The sequence below is a fragment of the Liolophura sinensis genome, chromosome 6, assembly GCF_032854445.1.
Source record: "Liolophura sinensis isolate JHLJ2023 chromosome 6, CUHK_Ljap_v2, whole genome shotgun sequence".
In the NCBI taxonomy this organism is placed as follows: domain Eukaryota; kingdom Metazoa; phylum Mollusca; class Polyplacophora; order Chitonida; family Chitonidae; genus Liolophura; species Liolophura sinensis.
In genome coordinates, this window is record NC_088300.1 from 22974192 (window position 1) to 22998802 (window position 24611).

At 36.3% G+C, this 24611-nt stretch overlaps 1 protein-coding gene across 1 annotated transcript in view; it reads left to right on the top strand.

The window, feature by feature from the left end:
• The window catches only part of LOC135466454 (cleavage and polyadenylation specificity factor subunit 2-like), a 150881-nt gene that overhangs the window by 114341 nt on the left and 11929 nt on the right, over window positions 1-24611 (top strand). Inside the window, 1 exon segment of the mRNA XM_064743928.1 lies at window positions 14407-14574. Within this exon segment, the coding sequence (XP_064599998.1) occupies window positions 14407-14574 (168 nt within the window).

Sequence of the window (24611 nt, forward strand, 5' to 3'; positions counted from 1 at the left end):
GCAGTGGGTGCTCTATCTTGTGGAAACTGAAATGTTATTGATCTGATTTTATCAGGCTGACAATCACATTCCAGGCAGCACTATTCATGGTACAATGTAGACTGTCCATAGTTTCATTGCATGTTTGGTACATAAATTTACTGTAGACAAAAACCAGAGAACAAACTATTTTCATTGAACTGACTGACATTGTTAACATGAAATATAGCTTCGATATGATAAAGATAAGCTATATTTAAAAGATTCTGAAACAAATAAATAATATAACTGAAAGGTAAATACAGGTTTTCAAATTGTTTAGCCCTTTCTCTTGAGATGACTAGTTGAATTTATGCTAGATGGGAAGTAATTTCAATGTGTTAGGTTAAAAAAGTCTAGTGAATTCATAATACACGAGGTATAAGTTGAACCTTTGCTTTGGGCAGGGAATTTTTAGATATCCCTGTTCTGATTGTTTGTGGTGCCCTGAATTCTGATGGAAGTAGCTGACAAGTCTTTGTGGCTGTTGCTGTGCATATGGTCTAACGTTTGTTGAAAGACCAGTCATCTTCCACCAGTATACTATGTACATCTGTACATCACATGTGGAAAAGTTAGTAACTTGCCAAAGGTCAGTGGTTTACCATGGACAATCCTGTTTCCATAAAACTACCTGCCATTTGTAGAATTGAAAAATTCTTGAACATTGCATTAAAATAACACTCAAATCAAACTTAAACAATGAAAAAGCATCTTTTTCCTTTACATGATTTGGTTTGTGAAGATAAATCAGATTATTTTTTTAAGAAGATTGATACCATGTGTCTATCTTCTTCCTGAGACGACCAGAAACTTTGTGCCCCATACCATTCGCCCACCAATCTGCAATATCTTGAGTTTTGTATGAAATCAAGCCTTTGTGTACTTGTGTATCATTCCTCAGTGATACCAAAATCCCATTCTATAAGTGGTCCAGGTAACTGTCAATATAGTTGCTTGCGCTATGTTGCTATGTTCACATTATACCAGACAAACATTCCAGTAAATTGCAGAAATGACACCTTTATCATTTTCTGATGTCAGGTCTTCATACTGTCTGGCTTGTTGACTTCAGATATATATAGCAAAGGCATTCTGACCTTTCCTCTTTATGTGCACAAGTCTGGAAATTGTGTTACAAGATCTTTGTGGACAAAGGAATTCTAAACCCCTAAACCGTATTAATACGTTCATGTAGATCAGGGGACTATTGTAATCTCTGTGTCAGTATTATCTTCTGGTGCTTCTGAGACCAAATTTATTGGCACATATGTCTAGGATTTCATTTCCCGTCCTGATTTTCTTTTTGCACAAAATCCTGTCCAGCAGTGTTAGTTGATGATTAAGTTACCGTTATCTCTTTTACTTTGTTTTCTACTCTGCAGGGTTCTACTGGTACACAGATATGAGGAAACACACAATCAAAAGATAATGCCAAGGTGACTATGCCTTGTGTATAATGTCCCCTGTTCCTAAACACTTCTCTGTCTTCAGCATGTCAGTAGAACTCCAAATCCCAGTGTGAGGTTGTTGGATTATATCTCCAAACCTTCCTTCCCGGAAGGCATTTCTTCAGAAGATGCGCAAGATCACGATCAGTTTATACGTATGTCTTGCAGCAGATTTCGTGTTTGACACTTCTGCTGTGATCAGCAGTATTACCTTACAACCATATTTTATCTGTACATGCTTATGTGTAAGTCTTTGCTTTTATGTAATATTAGTACCACTTCATGCAACTTTGAGGCACTTTTACACCCCCTTGCAAATATGATGGGGCATCTTGATATGACAGTGTTTGTACCGCTTGGACACAGTTTGCCCAAAACGTTTAGAACGAAGGTTTGTAATTTTGGTACACAAATTCTCCTGATTGTGGCCATCATCTGATCAAATGTTGAACACAAAGCCACAAGCTTTTCCATTATTCCTGATATTTTTTTTTGCTTTTTTTTGTTACAGATTTTGAACTTTTCCTATTTTCTGTGTTTTGTACAAGAAAAGGGCATATGTTTTGTAAACAGTGGAACGTCTAGTTGCATACTGAAATATGTTCTTTGGACGGAAAGATGGACCTACCAATTCGCTTTTGCTTTTTGTTCATTTTATTGTCTTCTAGGTTTTACATCTGTATAATGTATTTCCATTTATCAACTTGATACCAGGCTCACATGTTTGTTTATTGTATATAGTATTTATTAAAGAATCTACAGACTTAGAACAATGAACCTCTCAATTTTTCACTTGTTTCAATGTAGTCAATACATCCACAATTTAATATCTACATCTGAAGCCTAAAAAAAAAAGGCAACAGAACACCACATTTAACAACATCAAAGATTACTTTAGTTTGTCACAAATTCCAAGGATGAAGTGAAAAAAAAGTCTCTGATACAGACAGCTTTTAAGAAGCTGGGTTGGCTTTTTTATACTTGAGTATTACAGTAGGTTCATTTCATTTTGTGGGTTCTTCTGTCAGTATGACCTTCGGAAATCCATTGTAAGAATTATCCTTGACAAAGACGTCTTGCTTCAGGCTCTCCAGACCTTTGGAAGCCATCTTGAAAACTGGATAAAAAAATAAGGTGCCATGCCTTAGTTCCTTTAGAATGAAGCTTTAATATATAAATTCCAGCTCATGTTTGCTCTCTCAGATTTATTTTACTTTTCTCTGACATACAGTAATTGTTTTGTATTCATTTTATGTCTGCACTTTTTACTTTTTACCAGACTACTTTCAGTACTTTGATTATTACTTGTTAACTCATGCTCTTCTTTGTTCCATTGTGTAAGTGAAATATTATTGAGTATGACATATGACTTAACACTCAAATCAAATAAGTAAATAAATAATCATTACTTCTAATTTTATGAATGAAACTTGTCTCTGGGAATTGAACTTTATATATTGTTTTACTGTTTGATGTCTTAGACTGATATTTGGACTCTTGACTTACTGTTCCAAAAATTATCCTTCTTAGTTTATTTGCCTGCTCGTTACATTAAGTATTAATGCTGTCTTGAACATAGGCTGCCTAAATCGTTCGCGGTTGACCATAAGATAACTTCTGTGAAGGTGAATTACTGACTGGGTCATTTTAACACACTACAGGTGTGATCAGCCACTCCCTGTGGATTCTCACGCAGAGAACAGAGCACAAAATAGGCATGATTACTCAGAATAAATACATCCATAACCACCTTTTTGCTCCACTGCGTCTGCATATAGGTTGAGAGGGAAGCAGGTCAGTGTGGGTTGAGGTTGGTTTCTTGCTACCCCCAAGGGCCACAACTCAACTCTGTGCTCTTATAACTCAGTTACTGACCCTAAAGCAGAAGTTAACACACTCAGGGGAAAAACATGTATCTGTATTACAATCACCTGACTAGGTTGTAAGCCTTTAGGGGACATAGCCATGAACAGATATTGACAAGCTTTATGTTGCCTTTTTTGGGTCAGGCGCAGGATGGTTGGGATGAGCAAGACAATGGAAACCCTGAGAAATTATACCCAAATTTTTTGGTTCTCTTTCCTTCCAAGTACACAATGGAAACCCTGAGAAATTATACCCCAATTTTTTGGTTCTCTTTTCTTCCAAGTACACAGACTGATGGACTTGGAAGAAAAGAGAACCAAAAAATTTGGGTATAATTTCTCAGGGTTTCTATTGCCTTGCTCATCTTAACAAATTTTGAAGGAAGCCTTATATCTGTGTAGTTATTAGCTTTTGAATTTGTCAACAAACTTTAAAACTTTTTTTTGTCATAGTTTTTTAAAAAGCGTACTCAGATTTTTATGCTTCACCGACAGTGTATATAAGTATATTCCTGGATTTTGGAAAGCTGCATCCATTAAAATTCTAGTGGATTTATTAAGTATAACATATTATTCGGTGTTTGACGATTTCATTCATTATGTATAAACTACCAGTTTCTTGATAACCCAAGATTGATAACTTCCAGTGGCACTGCTTTGCTCAATGCAGGAATGCATCTGATCAGTAATTATACAACCATTAATTCCCAAGGCAAGACCAACATTAACTAATTTGTTTATCTAATTAAAACTGTTGCTATGAGCTAAAGATTCACTCTGATGCCAGGAGACTACATGGTAATATCTTAGATAGCCTGTCGAGATGTCAATTGTATGTTGCTATAATTAAGGGATGAAAGTCTCCAGGTTACCAACAGGCCTGGGATCTTTTCATCAGCAGCCAAATTGCCATTTTTCAATCAGTGTGTGGAGTTTTGTTTACTCTCATTTAATACTTAAGGTCACTGATTGGATAGAGAGTTGAGAAATGTTGACCCTCCGTAGTCTGAGAAAATTCCACATAGGTTCCACTGAAACTCAAATAGAATCTTCCATTGCTTGGATTTATTTGCATATTTGATTGTTGTTTAATTTTATACTCAGAATTAAACAACTTACATGATATGGTCATTTTGATAGGTGAAGGAAACATGAGTGCCCAGGGTAAACCACCGACCTTTGACATGTTACTGACAAACTTTCAAACATGTGGTGCAGAGATACGCACCACATTTTGGCGAAAGACAAGTGATCTTCAACAAACGTAACACTGGGCAAACGGTACTACAAGGGTCGATGACCATTTCTTGTCACCACAGCGCATTGAGGATGCAAGTTAAAAGTTCAGCTCTTGCTGGTTTCTGGTTTACATCTGTAGGGTTTGTCAATGTACGTGCCAGGTGACACAAGTATGATTCTATGGTTACTCCGGGCACACCCTGGAACTTAACTGCATTATCCTTTAAGACAAAAATTCTTAATCCCAGCTTCATCACCAATCAGACATGTCAGATAAATAAATAATACATATTTGCCAGAATCTCTCTTTAGCATCATGAATGAACAAATGTCATGTGTGATAGATGACATATTTTAACAAACAACTGAGCTGATCACACTTCCGTCTTCATTCTTAAAATGAAGTCAGTTTGTTGATATTCCTAATTACATGTATGTTTTATGAGCTGAGAACAGTATGGGGTTTATGTACTCGCCCCATTACTAGCATGCAGTATTTGTGCTCTGTAGGGATCCAGCTTCATCTGATTGGTTCGGCATGTTTCAGATCCGTGCTGTTACCCAGAGAGCACAGTACCTTATGAGGTCGACCATTTATTGGCTAATAGCTGGAGAGATTTAGCTGTGCTTGCTGTTGGGCATCTCACCTGACAGAGTAAATACTGGGGCAAACCCTGTAAAATACTGGAACGTGCTTGTGCGAGAAATCGGCACATAATGTAACAGGAGGACTGACAGAATCGGTCAATAAAAAACCTGTGTAAAATGTACTCTGTAGAGTTCCATTGGTTTAAATCATTACTAAAACACTAAGTTTGCACGACAGGTTTTTCTAAGTGTAAAGTTACTAGAACGACTTAATGCACGTTTTCTTATTTTAAAAAATCGATGTGAAAATTTAACAGTTGCGGTAAGTTTATAGATAGTGTTATTATTAACTTGTAGACGTGTCTTCTCCAGAATTTCACAGTTTCCTGATTCCAGGAAACTTACTTTCTGAGAACCACAGGTTCATATATCACAGGACTGATGGTGCCTTGTCATGTATGTAATCATATTAACACCAGTTTGGCATTTATATCAGTATTTTTCTGAATGAGTTTTATGGCATGTAAAAAGTGCTGTGTTATCTTCTTTCTACAGAATTGGTGATTTAAAATGTCTCCGTTATCACTCCACAGGTCATTTGTGCTGTTGATTCTTGACTCTTTACTCTCTCATCAGCCCCTAGTCTCTGTGACAGTATTAAATGTGCTTTTTGCTTCTACATACCCTAATTCCTCAACTTTTTCACGTATGAAAGAGCAACTTTCAGTGCAATTTATGTACATTGTTAATTTGATTTTAGAGACACAACTACATTGTTTGGACTGGCCATTTTCAGGTGTTCACAAAAATTTCCGTTTTATCAGTCATCACAGAATAATGCCTTCAGCATATGCTTGAATAAACACCTTGCAAACATGTGAAAATGTTCAAGGATGTACATGTATATGTCTTGTCCACCTGGCCAATGTATCCTAGCTAATCCCTTGAAACTGTACCAAGTTGAAGGAATCTATTCATTGTTTCTTGGTCGCCATTATATGACTGAAACATTGTAGATGTGGCGTTAAACTATAATCATTCATTCATTTATTCATTGTTTCTTGGGAGTTTTGGTAGTACATCTAGCCATGAAGATTATATACTGGAGCACCAGAAATGTGGATAAATGTGGTACGTGGATAATAAAACATGCATGAGACTTGGTCAGGACAGATTTTAAGACAGCATGGAAATTAGACCCAGATTAGCAACCATCTTAATGGACTTGATTCCGACCCTTTGCCCATACTTTGTACATTTATTATATTAGCCAAGGAAGTTATGTTCTCTGCTGGCATTTATTCATCTGTCTTTCGTGCAATAATTTTCAGTATCGAAGAGTTATGCAGATCGACACACTTGGAAGTTGTACAAATCTTCAGTGAGCCACATCTAGCTGTTTGTAGTTGATGGAATTTAATATGGTTTATCAAGAATTTCTTTTTAAAATACCCAAAGCTTATAAGCTTGGTAAAAACTGGATTATACAGTGATATGTAATTGTGTTGTGGGAAAAGTTGTGGAATTCATGCGTATGGCAACTCTATGATTTTTCCAAAACACGAGCCAGTATAACATTAAAAAGTTTGCTGGGAGCCTTGAGAGAAACCATTCTAGGGACCACCCATTCCCGATGTTGCTATCTTGTATGGCCATTTGAGTTTTTCATAAGCAGTAACGACCTTACCATCTGTAGGTGGAATCTTTAAGTAAAATCTAATGAGGCGTGTAAGCCTTTGATACCAGCATGAAAACAGACTCTAAATCACGGAGCATCTGAGTAAACCTGCACTTTACACCTTATATTAGTATATAATGTGATCTTCATGCTTTCTGAACATTAATCAGCCTATTTATTTTGAAAACCAGTTTGCACTTTAAATGGGATCAAGCTTCTCTAGCTGGAAGTGGAAGTCTACTAGCTGGCTTGGTTGCATTGGTTGCTAGGGAGGAGAAAACAATATATATTTTTTTTTTTTTGTGGTTTCAAACTATAATTCATTGGTCTCCAAACATACATAATATTTTATGTTATGAGCTCAATTAAATCATATGCGGTATACAGTTAGGTTTAGTAATCTTTGGTGGATCAAAACCACCACCTAGAAATTAGCACATGTTATTTTGCACAAAAATGTTTGTCCAACATAGCAGAGTAGTAGGGAAAAGGTTTTGCTTTCACTCCTTTCACTCACTTACTTTGTCAGTACCAACTATATTTAAGCTAACTTGTTTAATATCAGTGGTAGCAAACATCAAACATCCATATGGGCATAGTTACAATGTGGGATTTGGTTTATGTTCCATGGACACATCACACGTGGACCTTGGGTTTTGTGGTTAATGTGGTGAGACCAGCCAAGTTTCTAGATGAAGTCCACTGCTGTATCCACAGGTGTACAAATGGCTGACCTTGTGGTTTGTGGTTAATATCTTGACACCAGCCAAGCGGACCTGAATTCTTAGAAAGAGTCCACTAAAGTACCACAGGTGCATGAAGGGCTGACTTTGTGGTTTGTGGGTAATATGTTTACACCAACCAAGATTGTCTAAATTCCTGGAAGCAGTCCACTACTGTACTAATGGTGCGCAAATGGCTGACAGAGGGGTATGTACCAAATGGTACACTTCTTGGATATTTACAGCAGAGGAGATTAGCTTTACACCTAGAGAAATGCATACATATCTTCCACGGAAAGATGACAAGAAAGCTGATTGCAAATGTGTCCTACTTTACTTGATGTACCATCAAGAAGAGTGTACATTTGCATGTTACAGTAGCATGCTGTTTAACTGTTGTCTAGCCAGTTTCATCAGTCTTATATATTGGGCATGACTAAGCAAAGATGTTTATATCTTACATTGCTTTGATAATATAGCATGCATATAAGTCTTCAAAAGCCTAGAGCTTCAATTCTGAAGTTTTAACAACCATTATGTTCTGCTTATGAGAAAAGAATATTGATATAAATCCAAAGACCCTTTTTCAAATTCCCACTGGGTAAACACTGATTCCCCCCACTAACATGAAGTATGTGTCAGATGAAAACCATTAAACATTGTCAATGAAATGGATTGATTTATTGCTTTTAGAATTTTTTTAAACCTATTGTAAAATACATTTGAAAGTTTGCATTCTGTGTTGGCATTTTCTGCCAATATTGGGACCAGGGACGTCACATCAGGTTTTTGCCGCTTGGTGCACACAGACTTTTAGATTTCACCATTAAAAATGCATCTTCATTTCCATATTGATTTATGAATCATAACCCTTCTATAGATGTTGAAACAAACTATTTCAAGCAAAAACTATGGGTATGGCATCACTGATACCCTCTGGGTCACTACAGACCACTGTAGAGTCTCATGTTTTAAAACCATTTTGTGCGGGGAAATTCTAAAAAGTAAATCAAACTATTGTCTTGGATGGTTTTTATTGGTCTTTCTTCTGATTTGTACTTCATTCTAGTCTTTTCTATGCCCTTCATAAAATTTTATGCCAGTATGAACTCCCATCTTCACTGCTTTAACACTGGATACGTTGGCATCTTTTCAAACATAGCTGTTTGAGTTGGATATTTGTACATGTTTATAAACCTTCAGCAAATCCTTGTTTCTGTCTGTTAGCTCCTCCAGTGTACATTGGTTTTAATTTGGTCACTTTTTATTAGATTACCTGTTCCCAAGTCTGCGTCCACTGCCCACCTTGTCTAATGCCCTTCCCCTGAGGTCGGATCTGGTATCCTGTCTGGCTGGTTTTCACCACATCGCTACGGAAATGCCTCTGTTAGAAGTTAATAAAAGGCTGTGTCTGGAAGGTGATGGAAATTAGGAACATGTTTTGATAGGGGCTCTTCTCTGGCTATTACACACATCTCATACGGTTAAATTGTACTGATGCTGAACATCAGCACAAAGTATTACCAACATTTCACAGAAATGTGTAGGCCCTGTACATTGTATTCCTTCTTCCATTATAGACATTCCCATAATTTCAGTCAAAGCAACAGTGTGTTTAGTCAGTCTGAATCTGTAAATTCATATATCTGGCCTAAAACAGACCAAAATCATGACTGTACAAAAGCGATGATATTCTGAAGCCTAAATTCAAACCTAGTCTGACTAAACAGGAGTAATTTAGCGTTTTTAATATATTTAATTATTAAATTATGAGCGGAGGAGTGGAGCTATAAATTATGAGTATAAACTGCTTATGTTAAATGTACTGTAAATATTTGTCCTTTTCAACCATTTAAACACTTTTTTCTGTGGAATTTTAATTATGCCCACAATTATTATGAAAATTATGCTAGAAAGATTTGTTTGTGTGCTCTATAAAACTGTGCAATATTTTTGTTAACGCCCCATATTGCTCACTGAGAATGTTTCAGAATATTGGTTGCAGAGGTGGATGAAAAGGTTGAAGAGTTAGGGTAGCCACAAATGAGGGGTAAATGTGATGGTTGTCACAGTTTTCATTGCAAGAACTTACGATAAAGGAAATAGAATGCAGAAGTTAACACTAATACAGCACAAGCAGTTTTTGTGCATAAAATGTTAGTGACGCATACAATCCCAAAAAACACCCACATGTATTTACAAACCAGATAAACACAGCCAAATTCTAAGTCTTGACATGCTTAGGAGTAGCCATTATATGAGTGGGTTATTGCCAATCAGCTGGAACTGTCTAATGCTTCAGTTGAATCAAATAGGTTGGGAGCTATATATACTCTGAGAGAAGGAAATACTGTTGACTTTAGCTACAGGAATATTGAAAGTTGGCCAAGAATTAGACCTGGGCACATATTTCTCAGATGTCTCAAGATGACTAATGAGTCAAAAATTCGAACACAGCTACATTTATAATAGTTAGATCTAGGTAGTTTAACATGTACAATGAGCAATGCACCATCCATGATTTGAGATCCATTCTGTTCTGTTTGGCTTTTAAAGCACGTGCAACTTAGAATTTACTGTGTACCATGTAAGTCTTAAGTTGCTCTTAAGTAATACCTTTAAACCAGTTTTTACATTTTAACTGGTAAACATGCAACTTTTGAAACAATAGATTTTTGGCAAGAAAATAAGATGTATTTTGTAGGTTCCCAATATTTTATGTCTATTGTAGAAAATCATCGTTAACAGTGATTCTGGTTTATTGTGTATTTGAAACACTCGCTGCGTATTCCAAGGTCAGGATGACATTTCCGAAGCTTAACAGTGAGCCAGATTAATGTATATACTATATCATCCAGGAGGTAAGCTGAGTATCTACCTTTGTGCTTCAGGGACATGCGTTTCAAGAAGGTAGGCCGTCACGTGGCACAAATTTTAGATAATTGGTTCTCCCGGCTTGTCTCCTTTCTCTGGCATGATCCCAATTGTAAGGCATTTAAAGGAAATCGGTGAAGAAGAATAAAGGTATCAAGTTACATGCTGGATTCTCTTTGCCGTGAGGTCAATAACAGTGTCAATAATGCTGTGTATGAGCTTTGATAGAGACTTAAGGTTGTGTTTTGTTTTGTGTTTCCCCTAACCAGTCACTGTCTGGCTGATTAGAAAACTCTGATGCCTATTTTAAAAGTGATTTGTACATTGTGTATTGATCTTGCTGTTTTGTTCAGATATTTAAGAACAAGCGCTTTACTGATGGTTATAACATCTGCAAATGAAAATATATGCTCTTCTGACCATAAAAGTAGATATAACAAAAATGTAATATTGAATATATAATGGTCACTTAACCGTATGTCTGAAATGATATGAAGCTATATATGGCGTTTGTTAAAGAATCTGTATTATATAACATACAATATTTTATACTACCACATTGGTGTTGTTGAATTGCTTTTTGCAGATTGTATGTGAAAGCATCAAGGTACGCTGTGTTATAATTATGTAAATGTGAAATTAAGTACCTATGATTTTGCACTGCCGTAACGGTGTTTGTTGTGTAACCTGATACCTCTGAACCTTGTTTTGTACCGAGTCAAATTCTGAGAATGCGACGTATTTGAGGGACTGTATGAGTAAGCATTCTCGGGATTTGTATGAAACAAGGTTCAGCCATATCAGGTACACAACAAACACCAGAACGAAGATGTTAAAGTCTATTCTACCTCCCAAAAATGAAGAAAATGCAGCAAAAACTGCATATTTCATGCTGCATTCTGTTTAACTTCCTGCGCAGAAGTCATGCATTTTAGGCCAATCAGCCAGCTTAGGCCATGGCAGTTGACCTAGATATGTCAAAGCTTCGTTAAGATGGGTCATGTTGTATGGTTGAGTGACATAGAAATATAAAAGTTTACTGTACATGTATTATGACGTCATACCGCTGACCTAAGATTGGAGTGTCATGAAACATATGTTTCTTTTTTAACGTCATTGCGTCTGGGTGTAAAATTTATAAGATGAAGAAACAAAAGCGATATCTACAGACTCTGCGAAATAACACTTTTATCACTGAAAGGAATTTTGATAGTTCACCTTTAGATAAATAATGAAGCAAAACAAACTCCAATTCTTTTATTTGTAGACATTAACAGAATGAGATGATATTAGTCGGGGAGGTAAACCTACCGGCCAATGTGTTGCGTGACACACTCGATGTTGTTTGAAAGGTCATCTCTATTTAATATGTATATTTACACATCGCTCGCAACTAACAGTGGGATAGAATAACTGATCACATGCAGTTTGTGATCTGTAGTACATCCTATCTAAGGCAGTGTGTCATAGCGTAGTGCTTAAGGGGCTAGCCTCTCATTTGTGGTTGTCGTGAGCTCATGCTGGTTTCCTCTCTGACAGTATATGGAAACCTGCAAATGGTTGTGGGTTTTCTCCGGGCTTTGCCTGCTTTCCTCCCACTGTAGTTAAATTAAATTAAAAATTAATTGCTAGGTCACATGAAACACAGGTTCAATCCCATTCTTAGACAGGGACTTTTAGACGGTGCTCTATTGTGTGGTCTTGCATGAAGTTTACTAGAGATCACTTGACTTTAGTCAGTTTACTACAGGCACTCTGGTTTCCGCCACCCACGTAACTGACCGCCGCAATCCTATGGGTGAAAATTTCTTCAGCATAATGTAAAACAAAAATCAAATAAATATTGACATATTCACTCTGTTTATGGTCATAAAAACCATTGTAGACAGTAATAGGTTCATGCATGCCTTTTCATTTTCTGCATTTCAGTCAGTACACACACATGAAATATCACTGTATACATGCACTTAATCTAATGCTACAAAGTTTGTGTAAAAAATTCCATTTTAACATTTAAACTTTCAACTTAGGTGTAGATCTAGTGCTTTGTGACCAAGGTGGCCCTGGATGCTGGGAGTGGAGTGAGCTATTGAGGCTGTAGTGTAAGGCTTAGCAGATGTCCTCTTAGCTCTTGACAGTTCTCCTGGGCAGCTATGATGGAGAACCTTTCTGTTGATGTAAGGCTGGGTTGAATTGGGCAGTCTGCCTTCTCTGTTGTGTAATTGTCCTTTGTCCATCCATTCCCCCTCCCCAAGCAGCATAAGCCTGGCCGTAGCAGATAAGGCGTGCAGAGAATATCTGCTTTCATTCTAACCTTAAGCCTCTGTAAACTTGCTGTTGCTGAGAGATCTTCAAGGTGACAAGCGATTGACAGTTTGGGTTAATTCATGGGATGACCCAAAAACAAACAGCTCCAGTACTGTTGGTTCTGAATTATGACATCATAATTTCCCTTTGCATAGCGCCTTTATGAAGGAGAAGTTGTGATCTCGCTGCTGGTGGTAAAGATAAATATTTCATGCTAACTGACAGGAAATGTAAACTGCTTTGAGACCAGATAAAATGTTATGATTTAATGCAACCAAATGATAGCTGATGTGGTATTTTTTTTTTTCATGTATGTTGGTGACCAGGTTGAAATTCTACACTGATACATCTTTACATGAGTTGTTATACTTATGAAATATTGCGCTGTTAACTGGCTATAAATAAAATTTGTAATGAAAAAAAAAAATTTCATTGACTTTCCGTATAAAATACAGCATCAGCCTGTCTTAATGTTGTTGTAAATAAGCAATTTTGTTTGTTGAACAACTAGTTTCTTGTGGTACATGTACATTTTCTGGCAGAGTAATTGTGATCCTTATATTGATAGCAGCAAGCCTCACACTCTATATTCACTCTATAGAAATCACAGTGATCCTCACACAGAAATCACTGTGATCCTCATACACAAATCACAGTGGTCCTCACACAGAAATCACTGTGATCCTCATACACAAATCACAGTGATCCTCACACAGAAATCACTGTGATCCTCATACACAAATCACAGTGGTCCTCACACAGAAATCAAAGTGATCCTCATACACACAAATCACAGTGATCCTCATACACAAATCACAGTGATCCTCATACACAAATCAGTGATCCTTATACACAAACTCCATAGATCCTTATACACAAATTCAGTGATCCTCATATACAGAAAATAGCTGTGATCTTCTATATAAACTGTACAGTTGTACTCTCAAATGCTTTTTGATGTCATTTCATTAAAATTGACTTTCTTGAGGCATGTTTGCCTTATTTAATGTTACATTTGCACTATTATGACATCACTCAGGACAAATTTTATGAAAGCTTCTGAAGGATTTGGTTTGGAAGACACTAAAATGGTATTTTTCGTAGTAAAATCCTTTGAACCATGTTCTGTATGGTTTCCTTCAGATTATGAAAACAATCACCCCAGTTTGTCTTGGAACTGGAGTAGCTTTTTGAAGTATTACATCCGAATGTATTGATTATTGTTGGAATTGTTATATAACTAGCGATTCTACACGATTAAGTTTTGTGCAGATCAAATGCTCATACTCACCTGACCCAACTTAAATTCACTGTAATTGTGATTATATGCATTTTAGGAATACTTGGCAATGTGTTTTTTAAATATTTTACATAGATTTCTGTTTCTTAGTTTTATATAGATTTCTGAGTCTTATCTTTTTATAGATTTCTGTGAAGTTTATATAGATCTCTTGATATTCCGGATTTATAGTGTTAATTCTTTGGTGGTCAAACAAAATTTATTTCTAATTTTTTATATATACAGTATTTGTGTAATCTCACAGCCTTGAAAGTTTTTGACCTGCATGAACAGGTTTGAATTTTCTTGAATATGATGGTTTTTTTTTTTTTTTTTTTTTTACATTTTACAGTAACCAAGATCATTTTATTCTGTACATTTTCAGGTTGTCTTGGCCAGTGTGTCTGACCTTGAGAGCGGGTTCTCAAGAGATTTGTTCATAGCCTGGTGCACAGATGCCAAAAACAGCGTGGTTCTGACCAACAGAACGTCTCCAGGAACTCTTGCAAGATGGCTGATAGACAACCCAGACAACAAAACAGTAACCATGGAGGTCAGTAACATTACTTCTGATTGCTGAAGTTGTTGTTGGTGTTTTTGTTGGTTTTACCATATTACAGATGTTTGGTGAATTCAGTACACAGTATAAAGGTGCATATCAAAACAGATTCTCTGCTTTTCTCCCACCATAATGCTGGCCTCGTTATATAAGTGAAATATTCTTGAGTACACCATAAAACACCAATTGAATAAATAAATAAATCAACACAAATTTTAAGTTATAATTGAAACTGAGAGTAACTGATTGACCAGAAGATATTTCAGGTTCCTGTAGTAACTAACAGAAAATATCTGATGTTCCAGCTGAATGACGCTACTTTTCACTAGATAATCTTGTATGTCGCAGTTCCTATGATTCACAGACGCAAAGCTGATAAACCCGGACGGATTGTGTGTCAATCTCTCTTTTTATTGTCTTTAGAACCATGCTGAGAAAAGCTAACTTTGGAGATTTTATTGGCTTTTACATTTACCTGGATTGGTGTCCTTGGTGAACTATTTTTACATGCCCTGAGCTTGAGGTGTTAATTATGTGTGTAGATAACGGGTCTTCTCTGATAACATCACAAATGTGTATAAGACCTACATGACGGTGACCCTCTTCACAAAGAGGGTAAACAACAGATAATGCAGCCCTTTTGTTTGCAGAAGTGTGAATCTCATCTTAATACTATGCATTTGTGTACACTGCCGATTCCACCGCATTCAATTATTTATGACATGTTATAGATTATGTTTTATTTGTGATGATTGTCTACAAAAGCAAGCCGATATACTGTCTACAAATTTACTAGTGCCGTCAACAAAGTTTGAAGATATTCTTTTTTATCTGCTGTTTGGTTGAAAAGAGCAACGGCATGTATATTTTAAAACATTACCTTGGTGTAAATGCTTTCTGATGCAGTCCTAACGTTGAGTAAGAATTGGCCATGTTTAGTTTTGGATTCAGGTATTAATGAAGAGTAAACCTGTCACTGCAGCCATCATTCTGACCGTGTACAAGTACATGTACACTCTACATAACTGGTGCAGTGCAACCTCAAATAACCTCAACCGTATGTATTACACTAGAGTATGGAAATCCATGCACTTTGATATTCAGCTGAGTTACATAAACTACGAGTGATGTTATATGTGGATGTCATGTAGGTTGTACTACAGAGGACAGATGCCAAGATAGCACAGGGCCCATTTCATGAAGCTTCCTAACCTGTTTTTGCTTAAGCAAATGTATATTGCTGCAAAAGCAACACAATACTGTACCTTTTGTAGTGTTTGGCTTATGTTTTTTTAAGAAACTCTCCATGATATGTAAGACTACAAACTTAAGGAATTTACTGAACTTCAGAGCCAAGGGCTGGTATTTATCTTAAACTTTATGTCAAGTGTTCAAACACAGCTACAAAAACTGTGCTTTAGAAACTTTGAAATTTGTACACTGATTCTTTAGTGCAGGACAATGTATTAACCACAGTTTGAACTCTTTTTCTGTTATGAGTTTGGCTCTTTAAGGAATTGCAATTAATTTATCACAGATGTTTAATATCACATTTACAGGATATTAGATTGTAACATGCAGATATGCATACTTTTTTCAAATTTCAGAAACTGTTGGTTTATGGCCAGGATGTGCAACATGTTAAACATTTGACAGCATGCACGATAGATATGTACGGATTTGCACAGCACATTGGTAGAAGATCATTGAGTCCACATGATGGCCTGCAGTGGCCACACTGAAGTATTGTCTACCACTTATCGTCACCATGGCCTCACAAACATGGGGAGCGCGGAATCTACAAATGGCCTTTCCAAAGCCAATTTAAACCAGCATCTTGTTTGCCTTGCACCTGAAGGGCAAGCACATTAAACCACTTTCCATGAGGGACTCCGGCACAGATAGCAGAAATTGAATGCGTTACCACACTATGTACATATGAAGACCCTAATCCCTCAACCTTTTCACATGTGATAGAGCAAATCTCAGTGCAATTTATGCACATTTCTAATTTGATTTTGGATACAAAACTACTTATTTGGATTGGCCAGTTTCAGGGCTTCATAAAAATTATAAGTTCAGCAGTTTACATTGAAGAATGCCCCCAGAATATTTTTAAATAAACACTTTGCAAACATGCGCAGCATTTGAAAAATACGTATACATGTAGCTAGTGTAACACGGCTGAAATATTATGTTTGTGAATTGAGCCAGTTCTTCCACTTGACTTTGTTTTCTAGGTGGAGATAACAGAAAAACTATTTTAGCTCTTGGCTGTATTTGCTGGAATAACGTAAGCATGGTTATTATCTTATGTGGTGAATACTGGTAATAATCTGCCTAAAAAACACTTCACATGTCAGTTTTCATTTGGACTTAATTGCTTGTGGCCATCAGATTTCTTTCTAAGGATCCTTTCTTTTCTTTAGTTTTTTGTTGTTGTTGGCACGAGTCTACACATCATGATGACTTGAGGATACAACATAGAGTTTGGAAGACTTGACCAAAATAGATACATCTATGTCTAGATAATATGATTACCTCTCACTACTGATTTGGTTTTTTTTGCCTGTGTTGTGGTGGAACTCTTTGCTTTCAGCGGCTCTGTAATTGTGATTGAAAAGACTGGATCAATATTAATAATAAAGGTCTATCTGGACCGAGGCCTAATAAAAACAGGTCAGCCATTACCCAGTGTTAAAGACAGCGGAAAAGCTCATTCCGTAGTCAAGTCTCATAAAGCCGGAGTAGAAAATGTCAAACATGTTCAAGTATACACTTCCTGATTTCTCGTTTGTCATCGGTGTTGCATGCTAAATCTCATTTCTCCTCTGGAATTGATCTTTTTACCAGAGAGAAGACTTCAGATATACATCACTGTGAAAAGATGCTCAGACTTGAGACTTGTTTGTGTTAAATACTTTGTTGATGTTACAAAGCATTGCCAATCATGAACAATTCACAGGGCATTTCAAGCTCTCTTCTCAATGTCACAACAAGAAAGCAGTTGCTGAAAGATTTAAAAAGATAAAACATAAAGACAACACAACATTTGTTTTAAACATATTTTATTTGGATCACAGAACCAAACTAAGCACAATACGTACAGTATTGCCCCTTGGAGGCAAACATGAACTTAACAGTTTACAGTAAACATGAATTTAACAAATGGGAAGAAATCTATATATTGAACTGACTTAACAGTAGAGGAGTCGTAGTATGTTGGCTGTCATATAATTTCCATTAAAATAATGAACAGTAAACATTTACAGTGGGCTGATAAGTCTATTTGTATAAAAGAGATAAGACAAGAAAAATGACACAAGTAAACTTGAATTCTTAGATTAAAGATGAGTGAATTAGTAGCATATGAAACAGTAGAATTAACAAAAATGGGAAAGCATTGGTTCATTAAGAGCTGATATGAGCATATGACCTGTTGGAAATGTACAATGTACACATGCATATATATACAGGAACATTTTTTTTAGCCTGTTACACAACTACTGGTACACAACTACTGGTACACAACTACTGTTACACAACTACTGGAACACAACTACTGATACATATTTGTTATACTGCTGTGATGCGCCTCTGACAGTCTTTGTGCGTGCCAGTTATTTTTAAACATTTTATTTTTAAACATTTTATTTTTTATCTTAAACACCAACATCCCTTCTTCTTTTCATCTTGTCTTTTGATTCTTATAATCCTGTTACATCATAATTGCTGTGCTGTGTTGTTCTGAATTTTATGAGTAGCAATTAAGTTACTTCAAATGCAGTATAGCCAATTCGAGTTTAATAATTGCATAGGATTCAGATTAAGCAGGACTCACAACCATGCTTCCCATGTCACCAGTTGTCTGCAATATATTCACACCAAGCAATATGTGAAGAAAAGTGATCAGAGAATAATAACAATTAAAATGATTGTAGCAGGCAAACAGGTGAGTCTGAATTGGAGCAAAGATCAAAGAAAACAAGCCAGAAAATTAAAGTACATCTTGATAGGATTCCAAAAGCTTGCTGTATGTGACCTTGGTGAGCCTTGCCTGGTGGATGTAGTGCTGATTGGACAGTTGGGTTTATAGTGATATTAGTACGTTGTACATCATGTGTGTTATGGGTGAGAATTAGGAAGGTTAAAATGTACGGGGGTGGAGAAAACTGACAAGTATTGGCTCAAAAAATCAATGTTGTGAGTCAAACAGGTTGAATTAGCTTTCTGTGGGAATTCATACCTGAGGGTATGTACACACTTGAATTTTTTTTTTTCCTAAAAGAATTTTACTGTTTGATGTGGGAGAAAAAGTGATTTCAGTTTCCCCCCCAAGATTTTACTTTTTTTTTTTTTTAAAGACCTTGTTTGATGTGAAATGTTGAGATTTTTTCTCTGCCTTTTTCAAGCAGTCTGACATGGTTGTTGTTTTTTACCATTGTTTAACCATATTGTAAAAAAAAGTCTCTGTCAAACAGTGTCTATTTAAGCATTATGGTGTGATTGATTCCTGGCAAGGGATCACAAAGTGATGGAGAAAAAATCCTCAGGCAGAGTTTGTGACAGTTGACCCAAAATGTGACATGTGCACAGCTTGTGTTTGTTCCCTGTTTTTGTATAATAGTTTATATACCTGTGGAATTGAACTCCTCTTAGCTAGCTTCATTGTAAATTAAGTGCCTCAGTGGCAGTGTGGGTAGTGTGCTAGTGCAGCACAATGACCCATCATGAGCATCATGTTGGCTTCCTCTCCGGTCATTGTCAAAGCTCTGTCATCAAAGCTCAAAGGTTCTGCGGTTCCTCCCAACATAATGCTAGCCACCGTATATTTGAAATACATGCATTCTTGAGTACAACATAAAAGTCCAGTGAAATAAAATAAATAAATAAATCAGACTAAATTCCACATTTTTCGGAAAATACTAATTACCTATAGAGTCGTAGTATTTCAACCTCTATAAAACCGTTCATTGTAAAATCATGACTGCTCTACTAGTAATGTGATATTAATGTAAAACTACCTGTATGTGCTGTTTGAAGACAGATTGTAACACAGTGTGACAGTTACATGTAAATGTAACAAAATGTGACAAAAAATATATCAGCAATATATACCACAGTGTAATATGATAGAAGCTCAACAGAACACATGTAGTCAACATTAGTCTGTCAGGTAAGATAACTAAATGGTTGAACTCTACATGGTCATGAAAATCTCTTGTCTGTCAAAGCCATCACCTATCCTAATGCAAATCCTCCTGTTTAGTGGCACACTATTTTTGTCAATGCATGGACTTGCATTTTAAAGATATAAAATCAAATGTTTGCCATAGAAAGAAACACAAACAGGTGTAGAAAGGATTAAAGCCCTCGGTCTGCTTTTCCTACAGTCTGCATCCATCACAACCTGAATGATGAGTCTGGTGTCTGTATATTCTGTCCACCAACCTGTCATTTCTTCCCATCTCGAGTACACTGTCAATATTGTCTCAGGGATAGACTATCAGCGCCCTGAAGACGAACCCACAAACTTTCACAGTTGTGTTAATGGTGGACTTCGGTTCAAACACTTGTATGATTGGCATTCCAACATAAGGGATACAAAGCCCCATTGTTTATTTATGGCAGGGAGTCATAAATATTCATGCTGAGTAATCATGGTAACCACAAGATGGATTCCTTCTGGGAGTTGTCTTCTGTTGTTGTTACACACAAAAAGCTTCTTGGAAAAATGTTGAAGATCTGCAGCCTCCACTGCACCAGCACATCAGAGGGTTCATCAGAATCCCTAGTATGAATTGTTAATAGCCTTAACTCATGTATCAAGTGATTAAAGATAAGTCTTCTGTTAAAATACATGCAGCAATCAGTTGCCAGTTTAACCAGTGAAGTGCATATTTTTAATATCCTATAGCAGCACTGTCAGTAAGTGTCATGAATACATGCTGCTATAGAATATATATTTACGCATGCAGTTTCTTTTTATTTTTACTGCATTTGATGTAAAATATCATGCAAAAAGCCCATAAAATTTGTAAAATATTACTTTTATAGTTTTCCAGTAGGATATCGTACTGCCTTCCAAACATCTTTTATTTATTTATTTGCTAGGTGTTTTACGCCATATTCAAGAATATTTCACTTATGTGACGACCAGCGTTATGGTGGGAGGAAACTGGGCAAAACCCAGGGGAAACCCACGACCATCCGCAGGTGGCTGCCAGACCTTCCCACTTAGGAACTGAGAGGAAACCATCATGAGCTGGACTTGAACTCACAGCTACCGCATTGGTGAGAGGTTTCTGGGTCATTACGTTGCGCTAGCACGCTAACCAACTGAGCCACGGAGGCCCCCTCCAAACATCTTTCAAAACACATCTCTAATGTAAATGATCGTAAATAATGAGTGACTTTTGCGTGTGAAATTTTCAGTAATTACAGTACAGATGAAAGATTTATTTTACTACAGGATGATGCCATACCTTAAGCACAAAAACAAAAAATATTTCTGAGATACCCAAATGAACTAAAAATAAAGTACGTTTTTAGAGGCAATGAAATGTCACAAAATATTGCTTTGGGTGCTGAAACATACTGTTTTCCAGTAGAATATCACCCCATGTTCCAATCAAACTTCTAAAAACATTTCTAAGATCAATAGAACTCTCAGAATCAGGAAAAATGAGCAAGTTAGTCATGGACAAACTTTCTGATCATTTAGGGTATATTTTGTTGAATTTTTCAGATATCTCTATTTTCAGACTTTTGACTCCTTTGTACTGATGTTCTTTTCCATAACAGGACTTGCTGAAAAAGGGAAAGCTTGTAGGAAGTTTTCAAACTGATTGAAATGTAATCTAACAGTTTAATTTTTTTTTTTGTTTTTTTTTTTACCGTGCACAGGATTATACTTGTTAATGTCTAAGCATGGAATCTAATACATTTTTATGACCAGCAACACAAAAGTTTGCGTGATCAGGCCTGTAATTCCATATACTTTTGTGAACATTACACACCACACGGCTGAAAAGGAAGTCATTTAACAGTTGTAACATTATGAGAAAAATGAAAATCATTAACCAAACACGTATGTGTGATACTTACTGACAAAGTGCTGCTGCAGGATATTCACAAGGAAGTCATTATGGGAACCTATAAAACAAATTGATAAATATTTTATAGTTTGCGGGGGGATGAGATTGTCCTTGAGACAATTAAGGCTTTTCTCTAGAGCAGCAATTCAAGATAATGAAATGGTTTGAACGTCAGTAGTGGTGTACATTCTATCTGTTGTTTGTTTGGAACCAGATTGATAGCTGCAAAAAAGCACTGTTCACCATTAAGGTTTTTCTCCTGGAAAACAATGTGGGAGACAGAATGGCCATATTGCCATACTGTTGTATGTACTGATCGTTTGATGTCAAACTGATAACAGTTTTAAAAGATCAAATAATACACAAAGTGAATGATGAAAGCTAAAAGTTGCTCCACAATGTCAGGTAAAATATATATCTGATAGCCAAAGTTTTTTGTTCCTGTTTCTTTGTAAAAAATATCAGCATGATAGTATCATGTGTGTTTGACATTTTGTGAGGCCTATCGAATGACCTCTGCTGATTTATTCACATGTACGGAATGTTTTATTCATGCAGTGGGATCTCTTCAGTGGCTGTTACCAGATTTTCCGTTTCACTGACTTTTCCGTGATGTTTCTCAGAGTCTCAAGCAGACCGTGTACTGCCTGATGAATGCATGTTAAAGAATCCTGCATAATGATTACTCTGGACAGGGGATCTAAAGCAGAGAATTTTTCATCTCAACACATTTACAGTACCACTATATATAGACCCAGTTCCATGTAGCAGTACACCTGCAAACACAGAATGCTTTTCTGTGAACCCATTAATGGCCTTTGATTGGCTAAAATCACAGATCTCTATAGTCCACTGTTTTAGTGAGGACAGGTCCCTGCTGCCTTCGTCTGTGTAATTCAGACAAAGTGTTCATAAAAAACTCTTCCTGAAGGAACCCCTAGGCCTTTGGCTGATCTACACCCGACTGTATTAAGTTTGATGTTTTTACAAGGAACAATGTATTTTCAGCACCCATATCATGAATATTGGGTGATACTTAGAGTGGAATCTGATTTGCCCCAAGGAGTATGCAGTGAAGCATCATAATACAAAGCAATAAATTTAGAATTGAATAGAGATATATTCAAGAAACTTAAGTGTTGGAGGATCAGTTTTATAATAGGATGACATGCGAATATTGTATTTGCTTTTCTCTTTATGGGTAAAACATTAAACTCGAGGAGATGAAAATAAATTTAATCCTAAAATACACGAAAAATTAGAGGAAATCATTTGATGCATTTCACTCACATGCACATTTAAGCTGTAAAATTTGTTCAGTTTTTGATGTCAGCTACAATAAAATTCTGATGGAAAAGGCTGTAAACTCAGGATTTGCCAAGTAGAAAAAAGAATTCACAGAATAAACATTTTGGATAAAATGATGTTGATGATGGTGAGTTGTTAAAATGCTCAGATCATGCACTATAAAAATTGCCTTAATATTTTATTTTCTGTGACATTTTTAATATCTGCTTTCAACAAACAATACAATTAACTTAAATCAATTAACTACAATTAAATCTATACCCAGATAGTTTTGCAAGTTTTAGCTGTTTGTGCTAAAACCATCATGTTATGTCCTTTCACATGTGAGAAGGTCTGCCAGCAACCTGCACCCCGATGCTGGTCACCTTTGTATATGTGAAATATTCTTGAGCACGGCGTAAAACATCAATTAAATAAATAAATAAATAAATCAAACGTTATGGATATTCAATCAGCAGAAATCATTTGAGAAGAAAATTTTTCCAACTACATTCTGTGTAGATCCTTGTGTGGTATCTGGTATAACTATTTGTTATTTATTGCAACTAGAACCTTGCGTGGCATGTGGTTACAATTTGTCATTTATTGCAACTAGACCCTTGTGTGGCATCTTGTTACAATTTGTCATGTATTGCAACTAGACCCTTGTGTGGCATGTGGTTACAATTTGTGATGTATTGCAACTAGACCCTTGTGTTGCATTTGGTTACAATTTGTGATTTATTGCAACTAGACCCTTGTGTGACATCTGGTTACAGTTTGTGATTTATCACACAAGTATAATATATACATGTGTAAGCCAGATAGGTGTTTTGAGACGGGTTCCTCAGTACACATGTGTGTAGCGTGTCAGAGGTGGGATAAACAAAAGCACATGATCATTTTATGCCAATGGCACAACTTTACATTCTTCAGCGACAGCCCAAAATTCAACTCAAATCCAATTTCTTAAAATATATTTTCCCTTAATTTTTGACTGGAAACTGCCCTTGAATCCATGTTAAGTCTCAAATGTTACAGTAAATAGAATAAAATACACAGATTTTGCTGAACTGTTTTTGACTGCAGAGGTTCCTAATGCTTTAACACAGTCACATGGATTTGTTTGTCCCGCAGCAATGAGATCTTTGATCATGCTCACTGGAAACAGCTATCCAGCTTATTATTACCTCTCTAATCCCTCAACTTATTCAAATATAAAAGAACAACTTTCAATGCCATTTATGGACAGTTTTTATTGGATTTTGGAGACAAAACTCCATTGGTTGGATTGATCAATATCAGGGCTTTACAAAAAGTATAATTTTATCAGCCCACACAGAATAATGTCTTTGAAATATGCTTCAATAAACACCTTGCAAACGTGTGAAAAGTTTGAAGACTTACAGTACATCAGATTTAATATACCCCTGGTCTAAATGTTGACCATTGAGAAGTTTGTATGCTGAGACAGCTCGCTGCTGGATCCACCAAGGTTCAGATCCATCAAGGTCTGGATCCATCAAGGTACATATCAGTTAATAAGTGAGGATGGTTTTCACCACCTGATTGCCTTGACCACCCTCAAATAAATTAATTATTCTTTACGTAAAATATCAATCAGTTAAATAAAAGATGCACATGTAC